Source organism: Lemur catta, chromosome 1 (genome assembly GCF_020740605.2).
Source record: "Lemur catta isolate mLemCat1 chromosome 1, mLemCat1.pri, whole genome shotgun sequence".
NCBI classification, from domain to species: Eukaryota; Metazoa; Chordata; class Mammalia; order Primates; family Lemuridae; genus Lemur; species Lemur catta.
The window spans coordinates 27,033,024-27,056,565 of NC_059128.1; the positions used below are offsets into that span (position 1 = coordinate 27,033,024).

A 23,542-nucleotide genomic window follows, 5' to 3' on the forward strand; every position below is an offset into this window, starting at 1 on the left:
GAGGGTGGTCGTCTGGTCTTGAGCCATTTAGCCAGACTTCTGCCTCCCAGGTACCGAGCAGCCACCCAGTGGAACTGCTCCCCTTTCTTCTCGGCAACAAGGAACCATATTTATATTGCTTGTGCCCATGTCGCAGGCTGTCTCATTTGAGAGGCAGTGCTTGTGGGAACGGCTTTTATAGATTTGGGGTATCTGAAGCTGCTCCAGGGCTTCAGGGCCACGAGCTCTTGGTTGTCACACCGACCAAGGATGCCTCAGCTGCATGGTTTTCACAGTGAAGGCGGCGGAACATGTTTTTCTGGCACAAAATCACTGGGTGATACAGCAAAAGTATTATCCATATAAAACCTTTTTTCTTCATACAGAGTCAGCCACAGGGTGGTGGAAGGAACACTGCATGGGCATCCAGAGACATGGGTTCTGGTGGCTCTGCCACAGCTAGCTGTGTGTCCCAGGCAAGTCACTTAGCATTGCGGGCCTCCCCAGCCTCATCTGTGCCGTGGGATGTTGGATTGCATAGGTTCCCAGTGCCCTTTGAATTCAAAGTTATAGTAACAATCATCCTTACTGCGTGCCTGGCGCTGTTCTAAGTGCCTTGCGTAGAGGTTAACCGATCACAACAACCCTGTGAGGTAAGTTATTATTCCCATTTTCTCTCTGAAGAAACACAGAGAGGTTGAGTGACTTGCCCGGGGTCTCACAGCTAGGAAATGGTGGAGCACTCACATAGCTCTTCACCTCTGTGTTCTACTTTCATGGTTTTTTCTTTACAAGAGCCACGTCATTATAGGGGTGTTGGTTCTGTCGGGTGGGGGCACTAGGTATTGGGGGTGGGAGACACTTCTTAAGGGAAGCTGGGCTCTGGGGTGGGTGGGGGTCACTGCCTGGAGAATGACAGCAGTGGCTGCAGAGGTTGCTAACCTTTGCATTTCCCCTTTTTTCCTCTTTTCCTCTCTAGTCTGTGGCAAGCGCTACAAGAACCGGCCGGGACTCAGCTACCACTATGCTCACACTCACCTGGCCAGCGAGGAGGGGGATGAGGCCCAAGATCAGGAGACCCGGTCTCCCCCCAACCACAGAAACGAGAACCACAGACGTGAGTCCCATTTGTTAGGTTGGGCAGTGAGGAAGCGGGGTGGGCAGGACTGAGGAGTGTTCCTTTGTTTCACCTCCAGCATTTTCTGGTGGCAACTGTTGATTAGTCTCAATGTCCTGTAGTGAGGTGGCCCTTTTGTGTCAGCCAGCCCACTGTCCCTGTGGCTCAGCCAAGAGCCGGGCTTATAGTGAGCTGGGCAGCGCTCACACACCCAGCTCTGTCCCCGGAGGAAGGAAGGTGAATGGTAAGTGGAAGAGAAAGTCCTCACCCAGCCTCCGTCAGATGCCAGACCTACAGCTCTGTCCCCTCAGCTCCAGAAGAACCACTCATGGCTGCTAGACTGAGTTGGACATTGCTCTTGGGTGTGTCCATTTGGACAGACATTCCACATGTCAGAGTGGCCACTCAGGGCCTTAGAATATTCTTATCTTCGGCTGCGGCTTTGTTATAGGGGGGTCTCAAATTTGGTAAAGGGCTCTCCTGCCTGCAGACCCCATATTCTTTGCTTGAGCACTCAAATGACAAATGTCGTTGTCTGGATGGATTTCCCGTTTGGGATGTTGGACCCTGCAGACCCAAAATGATCCTGAAGATTTTTGTGTTCATTTCTGTTCTTTCTTTCCTACCTCCACTTCTAGTTATGAATTAGGGAATCAAGAAGGGGCTTAGCATTTACCACTTGACTTCCTTCTAGAATATCCCTTATGGTCTCGGGGCCTATTAAAAACCTCAAAACGGGATGGGAACATGGACTCTTTAGGGCTTGCTTCCAGATATGGGCCATGCTGAGATCTCTTGTGAAGAGTATTTGTGGACATGCTGTGTTTTTGAAAACTTTGTTTGCAAGATGTGGTGGTAGGTGTACTACAGTGAGCAACTCAATGTAATCGAAGGGATCAGATCTTTAAAAATATTCAGACTCTAGGATTCGAGGGTGACTATTATGCATTTCGGCCAATCAACAACTGACATCAGCTGGCCACCTTCACCAAATATTTGGAATCATTAACATACCTGTGGCCAAGACCTTTCTTTGGATTAGTGTGTGATTTCTCATACCTGCACCCCGCTTTCCGCTTGTAACACTGCCTTCTTTACTGGTCTGCTAGGGCTCTTGTTGCGAAATACCACAGACTGTGGGGCTTACACAGCAGACATTTATTTTCTCGTAGTTCTGGAGGCTGGAGTCCAAGGTCAAGGTGCCAGCAGGGCTGCTTTCCTCCAGGGCCGCCCTCTTGCTGCCTCGTCACGGGGTCGTCCTCTGTGCACACATGCCCTGGTGTCTCTTTGTGTGTTCAAATTTCCTCTTCTCATAAGGACACCTGTCAGATTGGATATTAGGGTCCACCAAACAGACTCATTTTTACTTTACCTCTTTAAATGCCTGTTTACAGACCCTACCTCCAAGTATAGTTCCATTCTGAGCTACCTTGGGTTAGGGCTTCAACGGATGAATTTGGGAGTGGGGGTGGGCACAGTCCAGCTCATAGCACCTGCTTTAATTTTTGCTTACTTTCAAGGTTCAGGCCTTGAGAGTGACAGAGCCTTGTTTCCTCACCTACTGTTGTCATCCAGACAGAATCTGAAGAGCAGAGCAGGGGGTGTCCCCCAGAGCTCGCCCACCTCTCCTCGCCGGCTCCTGAGTAGCCACAACACTGAGGTCTTCTCTGTGGGAAGAGGTTTCCTTGATCACCTCACCCTTGTCTTTCAGAAAGGAAACTACGTTGACCTGTGCTGAGGCATCTGCTACTCGCATTGCCCTCTCTCTCCTCTTTTCTCTGGTCTAAGTGACCACGAGTCACAAGAAGCTGTTGCCTCTTACCACAAGGAGGCTGAGAATAATCTCCTTTGATTTTGGCCACTATCTGGAAAGTATTTATTAGCAATTGTTGCCCTCTCTAAAGTGTTTATTAGCTTGGTATTATTTCTCACTCCCCCGGTGCTAGCTTATCTCCTTATGTCTCTTCTCAAATGTCAGGCTGTTTTGTTCCTGCGTATAGGTGCTTTATTCATGCTCCGGGGTTTGGAACGCTTCTCTCCTGTCTGTGTCTCATTTTTCCTGGTTCTCCTATAGCTTCATTATGAGTGTGTGTGTATGTAGGTGTATGTGTATATGTGTGTGCATGTATGTGCATGCCTGTGTGCACATATGTGCACATACACACATGTGTGCATGTGTATGCGCTAGTGCACGCACATGTGTCTCTCTGTGTACATGTGTATGTGTTCATACCTGTGCATACATGTGTGTACATGTGTGTACATGTGTGTGTGTGTGTGTGCAAGTATGTGTACATGTGCATGGGTTTGGCGACAGTAGGAGAAAGTGAATTGCAGACCCTAAGAGGAAGGAGACAGTTTCCTCAGCGATTCCTGTGGTCCCCTTCAGTCCCCTCTGGGTTGGCTGTTGACTTCTGAGATGGGCACTGGTGTATTTTATTCTTTCCTCCATCGGTAGGTGTCTTTGGCCTCCTGTGTCCTCCCCTCGAAGCCAGACAGCCGTGCTTAGGAGGGAAGCTGCACCTGTCTTTCCTCCTACGTGGAGACACCTCTCTAAGAAACCACATGGGATGCTCGTGCTCGTCTCTCTGGGTTTGTCAGGGAGCACGCACGTGCCCGCCTCCTCCCTCCCCCTTTTCTCTTACCTTGCTGATGAGAAATTGGGTTTTTCGAAAAGGACCATTTGACTGGCCAAAGGTTTTAAACCTCAGAGAAAAGAATAACTATACTTGAGCAGATCTGGGACCTCTGCACAGGAAGAAGGTTCTGGAACCCTCACAAATACCTTTTTAATGACATTTCTTCACAACGCCCTCTCTTAGAGCTCTGTGATTAATACCAATTTTGCTAGTGGGGAGGGTGCAGCAGAAAGGCCTTTAGTGTCTACAGAAGCCATCCTTTCCTCCTTCCCCGATTTCTTTGGACAAACTGAAGAGACAGCTGCTCTTCCTGGGTTCTCTGTACCACACACGCCGCTGATTTGCTTCCTGCTTCGAATGTGTGCTCTGTTCCCTCCCACGTTCCCCCGATGAGCAGCCCCCCAACTATTCCTGTGAGCACTAATTGTCAGCATCATTAATACCCAGTCATTAGCTGCTCCCACTGTTTGGGGGTAGGGGGTGGCTCCCATCCATCCTGCCCCTAAGTGCCACTGGGGCTGTGTGCCGAATTGAATGTGACAGCTCTGCAGTATCCTAGGGTCGCAGCTTCATGAGCCTCCTTTGGCAGGGCTTTTGGAGTGGGGGAGGGAGGCAGGAGGGCTGAATCCAAGAGGCTAATCTGCAGCTCCCCCAGGGGAAGGTCTGGACACTAGTGGAATGGAAATGCCGACCGTCCCCCTTTAGCAGAGCTGCAGGGTGACCCAAGCTGCTTGTGAGCGGGGGCGGGGGGGCAGCTAATGTAGAAACAGCCCTACAGACGCAGGGGTTTGCAGGGCTTCGGGCAGTGGGTTCATACTGCCTACAGCTGCAGAGACCTTTGGATTTTGGTCCTCCTGCTGTCCCTTGCGCCATCCCCCCAACTGTGTCTTCAGAGCCCATTGCTCACTGCGCCTGCTGCTGCTCGGAGGGCACAGTGGCATTCCCAAGCCAGTGCTGACCCTCCCCTCCCCTCCTCCCCGCTGCCTGTGCTGCCAGCTCAGCAATGACTGCCACCCTCCTGATCCCTGCCTCCCGCAGAGGCTCTCTCGCCTTTGTTTCTCTCCTGGTCTCTCATTTTCTCCTGAGTGTACATTTCTTGTGTCTCCTGTGGACTCGTCCCCTTTCCTTTGTACTTTGCCACTCTGCCCCAACTACAGGCAGCCCGGGGGTGCTTAGGGCACAAACACCCCCTTGGGAGAGAGTAGTTCTCTGATGGGATCTTCCCCACGTGGGCTGCGCCCTTCCCATCCCCGTGTGAGGCTGGATTCTTCTCCCTCTCTCCATTTCACTCATCACCTTTTTCTGCTTTCTACACATGCAGTGTGTGTGTGTGCACGAGCATACACACGTACAGACACATGGGCAGACACACATATACATGCACAGAGGGAGGAGGGCTGGGCAGGTGAGGACTCTGAGGGGGGCCCTCAGAAGTGTCCCACTGTGACTTCTGTGTGCAGCTTGGTAGGCAGCCCTAGGGGCACAGGGCAGCAGAAGGGTGCTGGATTAGAAGTCAAAGCCCCTTTGACATGGGCTCACAATGTCCACACCCTTCTTGAATTTCTTTTTACCTTCTTTGCACAGTGGGAATTGATTATAGATGATGCCCTCAAGGTACTTTTTGGGCAGGGGATGGGCATTTCTGAAGTCCTGGGCCTGAATGACAAAGCTGTATAAATAAATTTAGCCTAATCCATCCATCCATCCATCCATCCATCCATCCATCCGGCCAGCCACCTACTGGTTTAATAACTGTGTATTGAATACTGTCTATATGGTAGGACTGGGAAGTACAGGCATGAATAAGACTCTGTTCCTGTCCTTGAGGAGCTCACAGTCGTGAGTGGGAGTGTGTAATGGGCACGTACAGACTGGTGAAGGAGCTCAGGGCTCAAGGGCACAGTATACTTTCTATGCCTCAGGACAGTGGTGTTGCAAGTGTGGCATCTGCTTCACCTGGGACCTTGTTGAAAGTGCAGATTCTTAGGCTCCACCAGCCCTCCTGACACAGACACTCCGAGGTTGGGGAGCAGCAATCTGGGTTTTAAAAGGCCCTCTAGGGCATTCTGGTGCACACTGAAGCTTGAAGACACCACTGCATTAGGGGATTTGCAAAGGCTTCACTGAGGAGGTGACATTCAAGTTAGCCCTTGGAGAGTGAGGAGGGATTTCCCAGGAGGGAGACGGCTTCCCAGGTGGAGGGAACGGTATGTACAGAGACAGGGAGGTATGAAGTAGCATGCAGCTATTGTTCAGACGTTCGGGTTGGACAGTAGTATTGGATTTAGGGGATGTGGAGGAGAGATGGGCATGCAGGCAGAGGCCACAGTCAGACGCGTCTTCTATGCCAGGCTGTGTTGTCTTTGTCCTGCAGGAAATAGGAGCCGCAGTAGCAATAACTAGAAGGCAAGAACAAATGGTTTATAAAGAAGTCTGTTTGGAGTCTTATTGTTATGTGGTATGTCTCTTTTATTTAATAGCGTAAATAAGTATAACATGTTCTCTATAACATACTCGGAGCGCCTAAGAGGGAAATGTTTTTTGAAAAATATGGGAGTATAAAATTTATTTCCAGCTTATTTTTCAGGTCCATGGAATTGAAGTTGTGTTGCCCTAGGTCCCTGGAGGTCTCAGGCTTGTGCAGTGGTGGTGTGCCTGGTTCAAAGTTAGGCTTTCCATCCCCATTGAGAGGAAAAAAGGCCTCAGCCCTCGTATGCCTTTGGAGGGCATGTTGTACTCTGTGGAACTGAAAGGGGAGAATTGAGTTGATTAAGGGTAATGTCTGCTGATTAGATAATCTGAAAATTAGTCTGATAATGTGCAAATTATCTAAAAGAAGCATATGATGTCATTGGCACACGGATGAGAAAGATCTAACAGATGTTAGTCTTCTGGCATCTCTTGTCCTCTAACATACGGCCCAGGGGCAGCTAACAGCTTTAAGAGCTGGAGTGGAAATTACCTTTGAAACAAACTTAAAAAATTTGGATCATTCTGAAAGGTGCCTGAAAAGCCATAGAGCCCACACAGCCAACCACATACCCAACTTCAGCACAGGAAACCCAGCCTTTGTTGTAGGGGAGATAGAGGACAATTTTAGATACAGGGCTCTTTCTGGGAAAGTGAGCTGCCTCTTGCTTCCCGAAAAGCAAATTTGGGAACTAACTGCAGGTGTTCTTTAGGTGAATTATTATTATCTAAACAGTTTGCAGATTATAAAGCAAAGAACCTGAGGGGTTACTCTGGTCCTTGGAGGTATCCTACATGGAGTTAGTTTCCCAGCCCCATGGGCCATGCACATCTTTGACCCAGTGGCTGAGGAAATGGCTTTGGAATTGTTCGGTCCAGGGTGTGGGTTGTGACCCTGCCACACTGCCGTCTTCTAGCTGGGTAAATGTGGGTCACTCACTTACACTCCTCTGCTTAGTTGCCTCATCTGTAACGTGGAGATAATAATCACACTGACCTCACGGGGTTGCTCTGAGTCTTAACTGAGATCATGTGAGCGGTGGGCACTGTCCTGCACACTGTGAGCTGATCTCCCACCTCCGTCCCATTGGAACCAGTAGAGCATGTCTGTGACCACAGATGGCTCATCTGAGTCAGGGGCTCCATCTGAGGCAATGTGATGGGGCATTTCCATCGCTGTGCAGCTAACTGCCTGTGGGGTCTCGTTGGCATCAGTTGTGACTATCAGAGCCTGACCTGGCCCTGGCACATCCTTTGCTAAATCTTAGATATGGGACACTGATCCTTCTATGCAGGCTGAACAAGAGTATTTATACTCTTGAGTATTTATACTCCCCCAGTTGTGGGGATAAGTATAACTGGGTCTCCCAAAAGGCATAACATGTGGTCTCACCCCTAGAAGAACTTCTGGTGTAATTGGGGAAACAAGATGGATGCATAAAACCCAGCAAGAGAAAGCTGTGGAGTGGAACCTAGCCGAGTGGCACTCCTTTATCTATCATGCCATTTCCCCAGGATTGGGCATCCACATATCTCTTGTCTTTCTCGGAACCTCTTTTATTTTTCTCATATTTTTGGCCTAATTACCTAGAATGTTCAGGATTAAAGAGATCCACATACTGAGCAACAACTGTGACAACGGTGACACTTGCTAGCATTCCTTGAGTGTTTCAGACACTGTGCCAGGCATGCCACATTTATTTCATTCATTCCTCACAATAACCCTATAAGGTAGGTGCTATATTCTTCAGAGGACACCAAGAACATATGTCCATTAGGAACAAGGACAAGGAACCTGAGGCTCAGAGAGGTTGAGTAACTTGTCCCAAGTCACACAGTCAACAAGATGGGAAGCTGAGATATAAATGGGCTTGAGTTGGACACCAAACAGTTATGTCAGGACATTGGAACTCCAAGTGATGGGTCCCAGTCCCAGGCTTGTGTCTTTGTCATAGTCCTGATGTTCCTTAATTTTCACTTCTAGGCCAATTGCCTAATGCATCATATTGGATAGTGGCTTTTCAAAAAAGATGAACACGTTAATAGGCACTGTCTTAGTCAGCGTGTGCTGACATGACAAAATTCTATAGACTGGCTGACTTAAACAATAGGAATTTATTTCTCACGGTTTTGGAGATTGAAAGTCCAAGATCAAGCTGCCAGCAGGGTCAGTGCCTGTCTGGTGAGGGCTCTCTCCTTAGGTTGCAGACAGCAGCTACCTTCTCTCTGTGTCCTCACATGGCCTTTCCTTGGCGTGTGTGGGTGGAGAGAGAAAGCGAGAGGCACTAATCCCATTATGAGGGCACCTCTCATGACCTCACTAAACCTAATTACCTTCCAAAGGCCAAATACCCGTTCCAAATACCATCACATTGAGGGGTTAGGACTTCGACATATGAATTCAGGGGGCTGGGGACATTTGTTCTTCACAGATCTTTACTAATTTCAGCTGTTTGTGATGTTATATGCGTCCCACCCCATGCATTACAAATGCTGGTTGAGGCTTTAATTGGTAAATGAGTTTTACTGTAGGAAAAAGAAATTATACATCACTCTACTGAATAGTTTCCGTGCATCTCTCTCTTGTTCTGTGTCTTGCTATCTTTCTTAGCTCTTATATCTTTTTTTGAACTTGCTCATAAAAGAAAAAAAGAAAAGAAAAAGCTTGTGCCTGAAGCAAAATCCTAGGCTTCATCCTTGCCTTTCTGGTTTCCTTCACCCCTCCAAAATATGCCCTGTGTCTGTCTCCTCTCCATCTCCTGGCCACCAGTGGCTTCTGCCCAGGTCACTACAGCTTCCCTATTGGTCTCCCAGTCTCTGTTCTTGACTCTTATTATCTATTTTCCATGGAGAAGCCGAAGTGATCTTTTTAAAATACAAAACAGATCATGCCACACTCTTGCTCTCAACACTTTTATCATATTTGAATGCAAGCCAAACTCCTCACCTCAAGGGCCTGCATTTTTGCTTCTGAGTCTGAGCATCAGAGCCACTTGGGACTCAGGTGACCAGCTTGCCTCGGTTTGCCCAGTTGTAGCACTGAAAGTCCCACTCAGGGTGCCCAGGCAAACTTGGATGCTTGGCCACCCTACTGGATAAAAAGCTTATAAAACATGTGGAATCTCAGGCCCTACCTAGATCTATGAATTCTAATCAGATTTTAATGAGCTACTCAAGTGATTTGCACAGCAAAATTGGGGAAGCCCTGGCCTATAAGGCCCTGTGTGCTTACGTCCTGCCAGTCCCTCAGGTGCATGGTTTGATGTGCTCATGCCAGGGCAGTATCCGGTGGGCCTGCTAAGAGCCACACTGCCTGGGTTCAGAGCCAAGTTGGCAACTTACTCACATGTGACCTTAGGCAAGCTGCATAGTCCCCTTGTATCACCTGTATAAAATCAGAACATTAATGGAATATATCTCATAGGTTATGATGATGATTAAATACGTGAATTCATATAAAGCACAGCATTAACAGAAAATGTATGTGATACAAGGCGATATGACTGTCACATGTCAAGTTAGAGCCATGGTTCTTAAGCTTGAGGGCACATAAGAACGTCATGAAGGGCTCCTTACAACACAGACTGCTGTACCCTAGCTCCAGAGTTTCTGATTCAGTGGGTCAGAGGGGGGCCCCAAAATTTGCATTTTTAACAAGTTCCCAGGTAAACCACTACCTTAGAGAAATCTAGTTCTCTAAGACTGATGTTCAATCAATGATTTCCTTTTAATTCTCTTTTCTTTTGGATGCACTGAGTTGGGTAACTGGCCAGGAACTGGTTTGTATTGTTAAATCTAAGGGGGTAGACTTGGTTTTTGTTCTTTTCCTAGTGCTCTGTCCCATGTAGGGCAGATGTCCCTGTTTCCCAGGACCTACTTCCCGGCCTGCCTTTGGGTGTATCCCCTGGCTGGGCCCCCATCCCTGGGCTATGCTGTCCTTCAGCTCTGTGGTCCCTTGACTTTTTTCTAATCCTCAGGTCTGAAGCATGAGGCTCATCCTTTTCTTTTTCTTAAATGCTGTTTTTCAGTCTGAAGAACATAGTCAATGCGGGTCCATTTGTGGACTGTGTCCAGGAGTGGTGAGGGGACAGTGGAGAAGGGGGCTTGTGGAATTCTAATCATGACAATAAATATATCCCAACAACTTAAACTGATGAAGCTTACCCAGCTCTGACACACCAGGATGTCCTGGAATTCTTTAAGACGAGGGATACCAATTTGTTCAGAGCCATGTTGTTGATCTAGTTACTCTCAAATTAACGTTTTCCCCCCTCAACTGACTCATTTGGTGGCAATAACAAGTTGCTATGCCAGGGGATGAACTGACCCACATGACCTTCCACTGGAAAATCGAGACCTCTCATTGTGCTTTCCCTAATCAACACTGAGAAAATTCATAAGCTTTACTTGGTCTTTTTCTCACTTTTCCAAAGCATTAATGGCAGATCTGGGGTTGTCCACCTAAGGCTGGAGTGCAAAGCACATTCTTGGGGTGCAGGAGGGATGTGACCTGGTCTGGCCCCAGAGCTGGTGACATGGTGTACACACTCCTAACACATTGTTGCAATCTTTTTGCAAGCTGCAAATTGTCACTCTAACCAAATACATCCATGGAGGTGGAGATATCAGTGTGAGTGGATGTATGTTTTCTGTCCTTAACGGCACAGTTTTTAGAGGTAAATATTCACAAGGTTTGTAGCTAAAGGTTCGAGTTTTGTGTTTGCTAAAGGGGGGGGGAAGAAGGCAGGCATACGAAGGGAGGGAGGGCTGACCCCACATTTTGAAATTTTTGTAATATTTCTACAGCCACCAAAATGCACAGTAAGACAGGGCCTGTTTCCTCACTGGCTGTGGCTGGGTCCCTGGCGAGAGACACATGCGACTCAAGCCCCTGGGGCCATCTGAGTCTGGGTGTTCTTGATCCCTTCCGTCCTGGTTGACCAAGAGATGCCTCAGGGAGAGGATTCCTACGGGAAGGCAGACCTGCTGGTTTTCCACACCACAGCTTTCCTCTCTCTAATGGGCCCCAGGATTTCTACTCCCCACCTTCTCTGTGCCCTGATACGAAAGGACTGGAGTTTGCAGTGCCTTAGAATGGCCACTCTGCCCTCAGGGGACTTTACAGCTTCTCAATTTCTAGTCTTTAACTTCCTTTTGCCTGGCAGATTCCCTCCCGACCCCCAAAAAAAGCCTCTGTGAAGATTTGTCCATCCTTTTATTAAGCATTTCTTGTCAGCTCTGCATCAGTTACCACCAGGTGCAGGGGTACAGAGACGAAGGGTACTGCCCCTGGCCTCAGGGAGTGCACAGGTACTGGGGAGAGACGCACGTGCCCAAATACGACACAGTGATGGCAGGCTGAGCTCCTCTGGGTCTGGAAAACTTCGCTTTTCTGTTTCTTCTTTCACCCGATTGCAATGCTCAAGTAATAGGCCTAAAAGGGACCTTAACACACCATCTAGCATATTCTCTCACCTCTGGATTGGCAGTGCACTCACGCAACTGGGTCACGGGGCCCCTTGCCTCGTGCAGAGGCCTCTTCAGAGAAGCCCGTCCTCTGACCATGACTTTAGTCGTTTGACCACCTTCATTGCTAGCTTTCCTGTGCTGCCATTCCAGCTCGCTTTGCCTCACGTTGTCCTTGACAGTATGGAGTGTGATGATTTATCAGCTCCATCCATAAACTTGAAGACTTATTCAATCAGCCCTGGGCCTTCTCTTCTGCTGGCGCTAATCTCAGTTCCTGGAGTCGCTGCGTTAGCACCTGTGCCCGCCCCCTTTAATCCTGACCATCCGCTCACGCTGTCCTCAGTGCTAGGCGGCAGGACGGCCCGCGAGGAAGAGCGGGTTCTCGGCCATCGAGGGCTGTGGTGGCCTAACGGTCCTATGGTGAGCGGACCCTGGCGTCCATCTCCCCTCCAGCTCCCGGCCTCCCTGCCTCTGTACCGCGGGGAGAAGAGCCCTGGGGCGGGGCCTGAGTTGCTGTTAGGTGGCCAGGAAGAACCAGCCCGAATGGAAGCCCAACACTTTTATTCCTTGGATCTGTGGGATTTATTTTTTCATCAGTTCTAGCGAAGCAATGAAAAAAGGTGTCAGGCCGTGGGGATAATTTATATGAGTAAACACGTAAGGAGCAGGGCGAGCAAGAGCATGAGAATTAAGGCCATTTATCCAGGCTTTGATGCTCTGTTTGCCCTCTGGTCCAGCCTTCCCCACAGTCGTTAGCACACCACTTTTAACCCTCTCCTGGCTCCGCTCCACATCGGGCCTGCCGGATCTCCCCGAGGCTGCCTGCTCTTCCCAGCCCACCGCCAGCCTCGCCTCCCCTCCCGTGGCCCTCATTAAAGGCTGGGCAGAAGGTAGCAGGATGTGGCGGTGGCCTCCAGCTGAGGCCTGCTCCTGATTCTGAGGGGCAGGCACGTCGGTTTGCATCCTCCCTCCTCACCCTCCCGGCTCCTGCCCCGAAGCTTCCTCCTCTGGCCTGTCCTGTCCAGCGTGTCCTGCGTGGCCGGCCGGGGCTGCCTTTCTATTCTCCCTCTTCCTCTCCCCTTTTCTTTTCTCTGTCCTCTGAAGATGCGCTCTGCACAGCCAAGTGGCGCCGGGCTAGCGTGCTTTACACTTGAGAGATGAAGTAATAACAGGTGGCAAGAGCGGAGCTGCCGCAGCCCAGGATCCCGGTTGCCATGGAAACATGTCAGACCTGTAGAGGGACACAGGAACTGTCAGCCATGGAGGGTGGCAGGGGAACAAGTGAGAGGGGCGAGGAGGGGCATATCTCTTCCCGGAGGGCTCTGCTCACTGTCCCGGAATTCCACAAGGGCTGCATGCCCCAACCGAGCGGGCCCCAGGAATAGAGCTGCCAGGCTGGGGCCGGGGCTGGGGCTGGGCGGTGGGTAGCGAGTATGGCTGCGTGTTTGTGCACACCAGGCCCTGGTGTCTGCCCACGATGTGAAGCCATGCTTTTGTGCGTGTGCCAAGGAGGAGCCTAAACCTCTGGCCTGCTTCCTATTTCCATAGGACACTTGGGATGCAGCTCTGGTCTCAGCAGAACCCAGATGAGGGGCTGTTGCTGGTGGCCAGATTGTCCCCGCCACTCATTCTTTTCTGAGCGGCAGGCACATGGCAGCAGAGAACAGACTGAAAGGGGGAAAGACAATCCTGTCTGGGTGGTGGCTTTATGGAAGATTTGGGGCCTTGTTTGCCATAGACACCAGGCCTGATTTAGCTCAACAATCCTGTGGTGTGCACGAATACCTTTCTAGAATGCCTGCTCTCCTGTCCCTGAGCGTGGTGGCGGGACTAGTGGAGGCTTGGCTTTTTCTTTTTCTTTTTCTTGCTTTGATTTATTTGAATGCTCTCTCGTACCTCCTGTTATTTTTTTCTACATTTCTTCATGAACTTTGTTCTTGATTTCCATTTTTTTTTCCTTTGAGCTTTGTAAGACTTATCTCCCCCAGGTAAATTTCTAAACTCTTAAGGCTCATTTTATTTTCTCAGCAGCTTACTTTTATCTCTTATATGATCTCAGCCCATGAGCATTAATCAACAGAAAACCAAATTCATCATCACGGTCGCTGACATAGAGATACCACTTGGGCCTTTGCCCTCCCTGTCATCTTATTCTATAAAGCGGGACTCAATTTCCCATAAGCAGAAGCAAAATTTCTATTTAAGTCCCACTCGCAAGGTCTGGGCGAGCTTCCTATTTATAGTAAAATCCTTTTTATAATGATCTCATATACGGTACCAGGAAATTGCTCATGGCTGGGTCAGGCCATAGGCCAATCTAGCCATGGTGTGAGCTTTACTTAAAAAAAATTTCTCCATGAGCCTCTGGAAATTTTCCAGAGAAGTGTTTTCACAGAGTATGTGATAATAAACAGGATCACCTGGGATGGATTACTTTGGTAGGGAACTTAAATTTAAGTTCAAAGGGAATTTCTTCTTTTATCAGGCCAATCTCAATAATTTTTATTGCTTTGAGCTTTGTAAATAACGTATTAGGTGAATCAGGTTGACTCTAAAGAGATTTATGAAATATTTTATATGCAAGGTCTGGCCAGAAAGTGTTTGCCTCTGGACTTCCCAGGGGATGGAGAAGTGTGATTAGAGGCAGAATCTCCAAGGACACTGATAATCCAGGGGGGAATCCTGCCTCCAAAGAGGTGTGACTGGGGCCTGGAGCCAGCACTTTAATCCTTTCAGATTTCTTTTACCTCTCTGTCAAATAATCCCTACTTCACAAAGTTTTTGTAAAAATCATGAAATAATATATGTAAAGCATCCAGCATAAGATCCGCCCTGTGTAGTATAATAAATGTCTGCTGCTTTTTCTTCTCAATAAGCAGTTGCACAAAAGGGAGGCTGAGTGGATAGGCACAACCTGATATCCTCTTCTCAAGAGACTATGAATCATAGTCTTAGATTTTCTTGTGTATTGGTACAGAATAATACCTCCCTCCCATAGGAGGGGTGCAGCGTTCTTCCTCTAGCAATGCAGGGTCCTCGGGTACCCACTCCTGCCTACTCCAGGAGCTGGCCGTGAGACCAGGTCAGATCCATTTGGACATGGACCAGCTCTCCTCTGAGGAGTAAGGAAATAAACCAGGGGCAGTGAGTGACATTCAGAGTAACAGATGCCTCTGTCACAGGGAAGCAAGCATCATCCTCCTAGGAGGAGGTCCCAGGGGCAACACTGTGGCACCTACTGACATCTCTGCCATTCCTTTCTAAGTCATTCTTTCCACAAATTGTTGGCAACCCTTTTTGATGTGTGTGACAGGTAGGTGTTCCAACAGTAAGATGTGGTCCCCAACCTGAAGGAGTAGAAGATCATCTACTATGGGGATATGAGGCAGGTGCACACACGTATAAACAAATGAAGGGTCATAATAGTGATGCCAACAGAGTGTCCTCCCCAAGGCATGACTGGTCATTTATGGTTGGAAATTGGGACAGCTCCATGGGAGAACCTTCATTCTGAATCTAATCCCTGAATACCAAAAAATGTAAGAGAACCAGATGTATAAGCGATTAGTCCATCTCATACCATTTTACCATAAGGGAAAGATATTTTGAACTCCCTGTTGTTAAGAAGGGAGTAGGAACTGAAGCAAATATGATTTCTCTGAAAATAAAACATAGCTGTGCACTATCACTTTCTATACCCGGACATTGTTAGACTGAAAATGTACCTCCTCACCCCTGCTAGCCTGGCATATCACAACTGCATATGCCAGGACCTGCAGGTGGGATTTTAGAACCTCCTTCACCCCCTTGGACAGGCACAGTGTATGGCCAACAGCCCACACAAATATATATGGGGACCGTGCTCTGACTCAGTCTCATCACAAATTTCTCTCCTTCAGATGAATGAAATGCCGTTCCTGTGGTCTTTATACATAGCTCAATTCCTCCGCCACTCTGCTGGGCTCTGCTAGATCATTTCTGATTTTTTTTTATTTCTTTCCGTATTAGAGTTCTTGATTCAACAAAGTGTTCTACCAGTGGTCTCTTGGTAGAGAATACTATAAAGAATTATCTGGAAGTTCTTATACTCTGTATTTTACTTCTTCATCCTCATACATTACAAGGGATACAGCGTGTTGGAGAAAATCAAATTCTTTGGTTGCTTAAAGATTTTGTGAATGGGGAGGAAATCAGACATTATAGGAAGCCCTCAAGATATAGGAGAGAGACAGATGAGGAGACTGAACCCCCTGAGAGTTTTTGTGGCATGACACACATGGGATTCCTTGATCACCTTCCATGTAGGAAGCTACCTAAGTTGTGGCTGGCATCTCCACATTGCATATCTAGTTCATGTCAATCGTGAAACTTAGCTTTGGTTCACCCTCAGCCTTACATTTAACATACCCTACTCTTCTTTCTGTTCATCATTTAATAGATTTCTAGCCATCTCTCGATGAGGAATCCCTGAGTTTATCTGCTTCATAGACAAGTTTGGATTTTCCTATGAGAGTTCTAAAAATGACAAAAGATGGCAATTGAAGGAGAAGGGAGAAAGGGACCACTGGTACTTCTGGATTTGGGCAATGAAAATTTTACAGGCTGAGTAAAATTTTTGTGGATGTACTGGTTTTTGGAGGTTATTTGCAAAATCATTCTGGATGCCATGCAGATGTTTTTGGGATCCAGTAACTGATAAAGAAAAGCCCACACCCAACAGAACCCAGAGTGTGGCCAGCTCCCCTCTCTCTCCCAAACAGCCAACACTTCTCTTGCAGAGAATTATCTGCCTCCCTGAAGATGGAAATCAATGACTTAGAAGCTGATTAAACAATCCAAATAGCAACTGATAAATGGATTAACCCTCTCTAATGTAATTCTGCTAGCTTTTGTCTTCCGCCTTCCCCAGGTAAGTTTTCTATTCCTGGAGGCAAAACAGAGGCATGGAGGAAGTGAAGACCAGAGGGAATCATATTAAAGTGGGTGAATCCGTTTATCACTTACTGTCTGGATGGCATTTCTGCTCACATATCTGCTTCCTTTTACAGATTTGTACCCTACGGGACCCTGATTAATGTTAGCTAGTGAATAATGAAAGATAGCAACAGACATTGGGCATGGTGAGGAGGAAGATACCCCTGTGGTTAAGGCTGATCCCATAAATGGAGAGACTTTTCTTCCTAGTAACAAACAGGGAGTGTGAATGTGACAAAGAAGTGTCCACAATAGGGAGAGAGAGAGAAGCAGAAGAAAATGGAGGCATTTCTCTCCCTGTAAAGAAACTGTTCAAGGCTTTTCAACCAGCCCCTTGAAATTGAATGATTTCGGTGCTTGAGGATGTACACTGTACTCGAAAGGCTTTGTTTTCAAGGTCATGTCCCAAGATCTTTCTTTGCCTTTGTTTAAGGATTTTCAGGAGGGGTATGTTATGAAGTTGGTGTGTTCAGTTATTTGTGAAGGTCTTAAGCCTAGAGATATACTGACTAACCCATTTAACCCATCTCTGGCATGAGGCTGAGCTAAGTACCTGGCAAACCTGTGTCCAGTCTACAGATTAACTTTTCCTGAGCATTTCCCATGCTCAGCGAGTCTAGACTTCAGGGAGATGAGGCTGAATGAAAACAGACACCTGTGTACCTGCCAAGATGCTTATCAAAGTCCCCAAGACATCTTTGCTGTCCTTTCTGGAAATGACCGCCCACTGGTGCTTCTTGATTTTCTTTTTCAGGGACAGGAAGAATATCTCTTAAGCAACAACATCTTTCCCAAGGGCAACATCCAGGCAGTGACCATGTTCTCTCCCTCCAGTCACACCATGGATTATGGTTGCCATCTGACGTTTGGGGCCTCGGTCCTGAGGGCTGCTTGGTCAGGGCTGAGAGTAGTGTTCACTTGATCAGTAGGCCTTCTGGATGGTTTGGTCATCCAGAGGAGCAAGTGATTTTTGTAAAAACACAGAACTGGGAAATACTATAAAAATTAAACTCTGGATGACTTGCAAGACATGAGTACCATCGAACCCAGAAGGATCCAAAACTAAACCTAGCCCAATTTAGCAACTTGGTTGTAACAAAAGCTCAGATTCTAGACTTGTTGTTCTTTCTGAAGCAGATTCTGGCATACCATGGGAAGAGAAGAGAGGGCAGGAGAAACTCATTTCAGCCTGAAATTGGAATTCTTTTTTAATGTTCCCACAGCTCAGAAAGGACCGGATGGAACAGTCATTCCCAATAACTACTGTGACTTCTGCTTGGGGGGCTCTAACATGAACAAGAAGAGTGGGCGGCCTGAAGAACTGGTGTCCTGTGCAGACTGTGGACGCTCTGGTGAGTGTGGCCCCTTGCTGCATTGGGTGCCCATAGACCAAGAACTGGTCTGCCCGCATTCCTCCGCCATCTTGTGGTGGTGGGCTTGGAGAGTGGAGTGGAGAATGATGGTGGCAGTGATTTCGAGTGGAGAGGGGTTTTCAGGTCATTTTGATATTTTTTCTTCTTTGGGTCTTAAGGGCCAAAAATTATGCCCTACGATCCTGGAAAAAGGGCAAAGGGAAGTTTTTGACTTGTGTCTGGCCTTTCCATAAGGTGGATTTTTCTTTGTGTGTGTTGTTGTGAACCATAGTGAGGTAGAGTGGAAACTCCTGAGACACAGGCAACATGCTTTCTTGTATTGGATGATGCACATGTATAAAAAGCCATCTTTGTTCTGTGGAAGTACCTGGGGCAAATCTGAAGAATGTGGAAACATGAATATTGGGAGAGCAACCATAACTCTGTGGGAGTCAGAGACCCCTGGGCTCCTGGGAAGCAGCATGAACACCACCCTGTTGGCCACTCATGCCATTTTCTCACATGGAACAGGCGAAAGAAACCCTGAGAGATCAAGGAGGCAAAAAGGCAGGCATTCCTAGAGCTAATCTGAAGTTGATTTGGTGTAGCTTTTTTCATTTTTAACCTATCCAAAAACTAAGATAACAAAAAGAGACTTTTGGTCTTGTTCCTTCATTCCTAAAATGAATTTAGGTCTTCAAGTTTTGTCAAGTGGTCGTTTTCTTTTTCAATTCTAACCAAACCATTATTTTTGGCCGGTCATGGTTGGTTGGTACTACCTACTTTGCATATTGTGTTATGTCACAGCTAGACCCAAGTGCAAGGCAGAGTGGAGAGAGGATTTTGGCCTTATTTTTAGTCTCATCAACTACTAACTAGTAGGTGAACCACAGTTTGATTGGGTGGATGGTTCCAGCAGTGAGGAGTCATTTCTCCTTTGTGCTTTTCTAACCATTGTCTTTTTCATTCCCAATCCCAAGAGGACTGAAATGACCACATCGTGATTTACTGTGACAACTCAGTTCTTTCCTTGCTTTGTCTGCAAACCTTGGCTTTGGCCCTTTTCTATTTTGATGTTAGGGTTGTTTAGGGCTTAAGACTGACGTGAGTGGCAAATCAGTAATTTGAAAAGGACTGTGGTTTCCATTGCACACAACCCTCAACACTTAACTCTCAAGGCCCCTGACAGGGTAGTCATTTGTGCAATTCCATCAATTCATTTACTGTACAAACACGATACCTAACGCTGAACTTTTTACTGTACTGGTGCTAGCTTAGAAGACAGGGCCCTTATGATAGTGGACTCTGGTTTTTAGATACTTAAAAAGAAAATAAAACAAATGAAATTCAATTCACTGTTTTTTAAAAGCAAGCAATCGGACAAAATCTCTACTGCCAGAAGCAAGGTCACTTGGTGGAGTGATATTCTAAGCAAAGCGTCACGGACTGCTGTAGGCTTGGATGGGTTAGAGAGGGCAGCTTCAGAAATCTCATTGTAAACTGCTATAATTTCGCCCTTTCTTTGCTACAGAAGATAGGGTACTTGAATCTAGTCCATGGGGCATCAGAAATGGGAAGTTGATTTTCTACACAAAGCCTCTCTTTCTACAACCTTCACTCAGCTTTTCCCCCAGGTTTTGTCTGCTATGTGACACAGGGGGCCATTTTAATATAGCCTAGGTATTCTCATTGCATTTTCTGAGGATTAATTTTGGTGGATCATTTAGTCAAGGTCTGACTCTGATGTTCCTGAACTAGTTGGTATCTGGGAATAAACAGGTGGCATTAGCCTATGGGATGTGCTTGTTAAGGCAGGTGGGCAAATACTTCTCTGGGGCTTCCCTAGGGTCCCTCCAGAGAAGAGAGTGGAGCTTGGAAGAGCTGTCTGTCCCCTCCCATTGGCCTGCCTACTTCTGTTTCCTGGGAGAAAGTGAGATTCCTGAAACTGGCACCTTCAGTGGTGCGTTATTATTTTCTGTGGATGCAGTCCTGGGGCCCATTTAGAATGTGAAAAAGCTTAAACCTGAGTTTTACAGATTTCAGGAGGCTCTGTTTTATTAGGCTTTTTGTTTTAACTCCTATTTCTCACCTTCTTACTGCTCTGAGTTAGATTTGACAACTCTGGACTTTCTGGAGTAACCAAGACTTGGGCATGTTTAGTGGCTGGAGCGTACGTGTGTGTGTATGTGCGCGTGCATGTGTGTGTGTATATATGTGGGAACAGATCACAGAAATTTCCTCCAGTGGTTAAAGAAAACAAGAAACTCTTTTATTACCCACCACTTATCAGGCTTTCCAACCTCTTTTGGCTTTCAGTGCAAATGAACCACATGGTGTAAGGGCAGAACTGAAAGGGTTCCGAAAGAATGGGATTAAAAAGTGGGCAAAAATAAAAATGAAATGGATGGAGGCTTAACCACCTTGAATGGGTTATCTGACAGTAATACGTTTGTAAAGCTGACTGTCAAAGTGAAGGGCAAACATTGTTCAAAGAAACACCAACCGAAAACACCAAAGAAATACCAACCAGGCTTTAAAACCACCAAAGAGCATCATTGTCTGGGGCAGGGTTGAGTGAGCGTGCATGCTTATGTGTGCATGCGGAAGAGAAGGAAGATCATGGTTGAATCTTTCGCTGTTGGAAGCTGTGGACATATGTATCATAGTGGAGACGATGCTTTTTGGGGGAGGGGGGAAGCCTCTTCCCTGGAAATGTTTGCTTTGTCCCAAATCCCTGTCACCAGGTGATGTACCTGCTTACTCCCTTTTGGTGTGACAATGGTTTTAGTATCATGCTATTAAGAATAATAAGGTAATGAGAATATTAATAATGCTGTCTGTTGCTTAACCCATGTGCTGATATATTCATCATACATGTCAGCTCATTTGGGAGGAGAAGGCAGGAAGGAGAAGGAGGCAGCGGCCGCAGCACGCACCACGGAGGACTTATTCGGTTCCACGTCAGAAAGTGACACCTCAACTTTCCACGGCTTTGATGAGGACGATTTGGAGGAGCCTCGCTCCTGTCGAGGACGCCGCAGTGGCCGGGGTTCACCCACAGCAGATAAAAAGGGCAGTTGCTAAACGCACGAAACAGACTCTCTGGGCAACTAGCCACCCCCCTCTGACTTTGGTCATTGTGCTGGTTCTGATATACTTCTTTTAATGAAAGACAACTTTAGATTTTCCCTTTATCCTTGGTTTTTTCCCTCACCTCCCACACACGTGTGTCCCTTCCCCTCCCGCCATCCCTCTATTTTGGGTATGAACATCAGAAGCACAAGCTACTGAAACAGAACAACACAAAACAAGAGAGCAGAATGAGAGTTCTTCCGAGAGATGGCATTGTGATGTGCTGTTTATTTTCCATAGAACTAGGAAGTTAGGTGGATTATCTCTTTTTGAGGGGAGGGGGTCTTTTTGACATGAGCAGAGTTGATTTCCTCAATTTTTGTATTTATTGGCCAAATGAAGAGAAGAGGAACTTTGGGTTTGGAAACAAGAACCAATAACATTTAAAAATTATTATTTATATATTCTAGCTATTATTAGAATCAGAGTTTTTTTTGAGAGAGAGAGAGAAGGGAAATCAAAGAAACCGTAGTGATATCCTGTTTAGAGGCAAGCCACTGGGGGGAGAATTTCCTCACTGGGAGATGATTGCACTGTCCGTGCCCCACGGAGTTTGAGGCTCCCCACGGCAGACCCCCTCCCCACTTCTGCTCCCTGACCTTTCCATCTTCCTCTCTGCTTGCAAGAAAATGTCAGCGGCTCCAGAGAAGTTGGGGCACCCCTGTCTGGCTTCCCTCCAGCACCAGCGCCCTGGCCAGCCTCCGCTTTGGCTCCTCCTCCGTCAGCAGAGCTGCCGTTTTGTTGTTGCTGGTTTTTCCGCACTTTCCTCCTGGCGAAGAACAACTTCCAAATGCAGGAATGGAACGTGAGCAGAAAGTCATGGGCTCAGCAGTGACCACACAGCCCGAGGCCACACTCATGGGAGAAAGAAGGAGACCTCACAGTATCTTCCCCAGCCCCTCGCCCCTGTTTAAAAACATATAAATACTTGTTGGATGATCAAGTCTCCTGTATTTCTTCTATTTTTTATAGTGCCGGCCAGGCACTTTGTTTTATGTTTCCAATAGCGTCTCCTGAAATAAACCAAAGCAACACTGCTCAAGGCCCCTGGGGCGATGGAGAAGAACACCCACCTTACTGACAGTCCCAAGAACCACCGGCTGCGAGGTCCTAGGCAGAAGGTATGTCTTGGCTGACCTGTCTTACAATGCGGGCAAAACCATCATAATTTTTGTTTTTTTAGTTTTCTTTTTCTTTCTTTTTGCTTTGTCCCCACCCCACCCCACCAGCTTGTTTTTTTTTTTCTTTTTTTTCCCCGGGTTTGGACCCCCTTCTTAGTGTGGGAGCGGCTACTGGATTGTCTTCCGCCTGCTCTCTGTGCCCGTGTGTGCATGCAGACCCATGCGGGCCTGGGCGTAGGTGCGGGAACAGAGGCTTGCTTGGACTATGGGAGGGCTCTGTGTGGAGAATGGTGGGCTTCTGGCTTCAACTACAAGAGAAAATGGCTGGGGAAGTGCTTGGCTAACTCTGCTTCCCTTGGCTAAACCTGGAAGTAGAGTCCAGGGAGCGGAAGTTGGGTGTTGGCTGCTGGCTTTGTGTAGGAATAAGCAGATGCGGCCGCAGGGTACTGCATGTCTAGGTGGTATTCCTTGCTGTGGGTACCAATGTCACAGCCAAGGGGATGAGTTCAAATTAAAGAAGATCCTGATTAGGCACAACACTCAACCAGGCTGTTTCGAAGATTCTGAACTCCCACTAAGAGTGGCCAGGGTCTCCAGCCTCCGGGAGAGCACAGGTCCAGAGACACAGGCAGTGCCATTTGACTTGGGTTGGGAGATCCCAGTGGCTGCTCAGTTAACAGCCTGCTTATAAGTGTCTGGGAAGATCTGCTTTGACAATCCAGCCTTTGTAGATCATCATGAATTAGTCTGCTTGTTAAAACAACAAACCAACCCAACAAAAGCAAGGACAAGCAAAGATACCTGCAGATGGACCCTTTGTGCTTTCCTGGTAGCCTGAGATAAAAAGGGATTCTACTTTTCTCATGCTAGAGATGTGCTTGCCTGGGTGTTTATTCTCAGTTTTGAGAATGAAAGTAACAACCCCACTTACTTTTGGGATGTTCTGCCTAATCTGTATGTGACCTGTTCCTAGGAAATATGGCTTAAACCTCCAATGTTGTAATATTTCTGCATGCTCACGTGTGTGAATAAGCCAATACAGTTGGTTTCAGTAGGTTTCTGCTAAAGGGATACAACTTACTCTTGTCATTTTCTACCTCTTTATTGTGTTCCTTTGACTCAGATATTGGATTCATAGAGTTATAGCTTGCTTTCATTGATGAAATATGAGCTTTTGTGTTAATAAAAATTTGTTCAACCAATCTTACACTATCGTTTGAAATCTGTCTAGTTGTTCATAGTCCCGGAATTCTCAATGACAGCTTGCCTTTAAACTTGAGTATTTTTTCT

General features: G+C 47.2%; 1 protein-coding gene across 1 annotated transcript in view; it reads left to right on the plus strand.

Annotated features, from left to right (window-relative positions):
- Positions 1-21,187, plus strand: part of DPF3 (double PHD fingers 3) — a 184,614-nt gene extending 163,427 nt beyond the window's left edge. Inside the window, exons 7-9 of the mRNA XM_045564534.1 lie at positions 959-1,096; positions 17,871-17,999; positions 20,881-21,187. Coding sequence (XP_045420490.1) covers positions 959-1,096; positions 17,871-17,999; positions 20,881-21,083 — 470 coding nt within the window. The 3' untranslated portion in view covers positions 21,084-21,187. The remainder of the gene's footprint in view (positions 1-958; positions 1,097-17,870; positions 18,000-20,880) is intronic.
- The last annotated feature ends 2,355 nt before the right edge of the window (positions 21,188-23,542 follow it).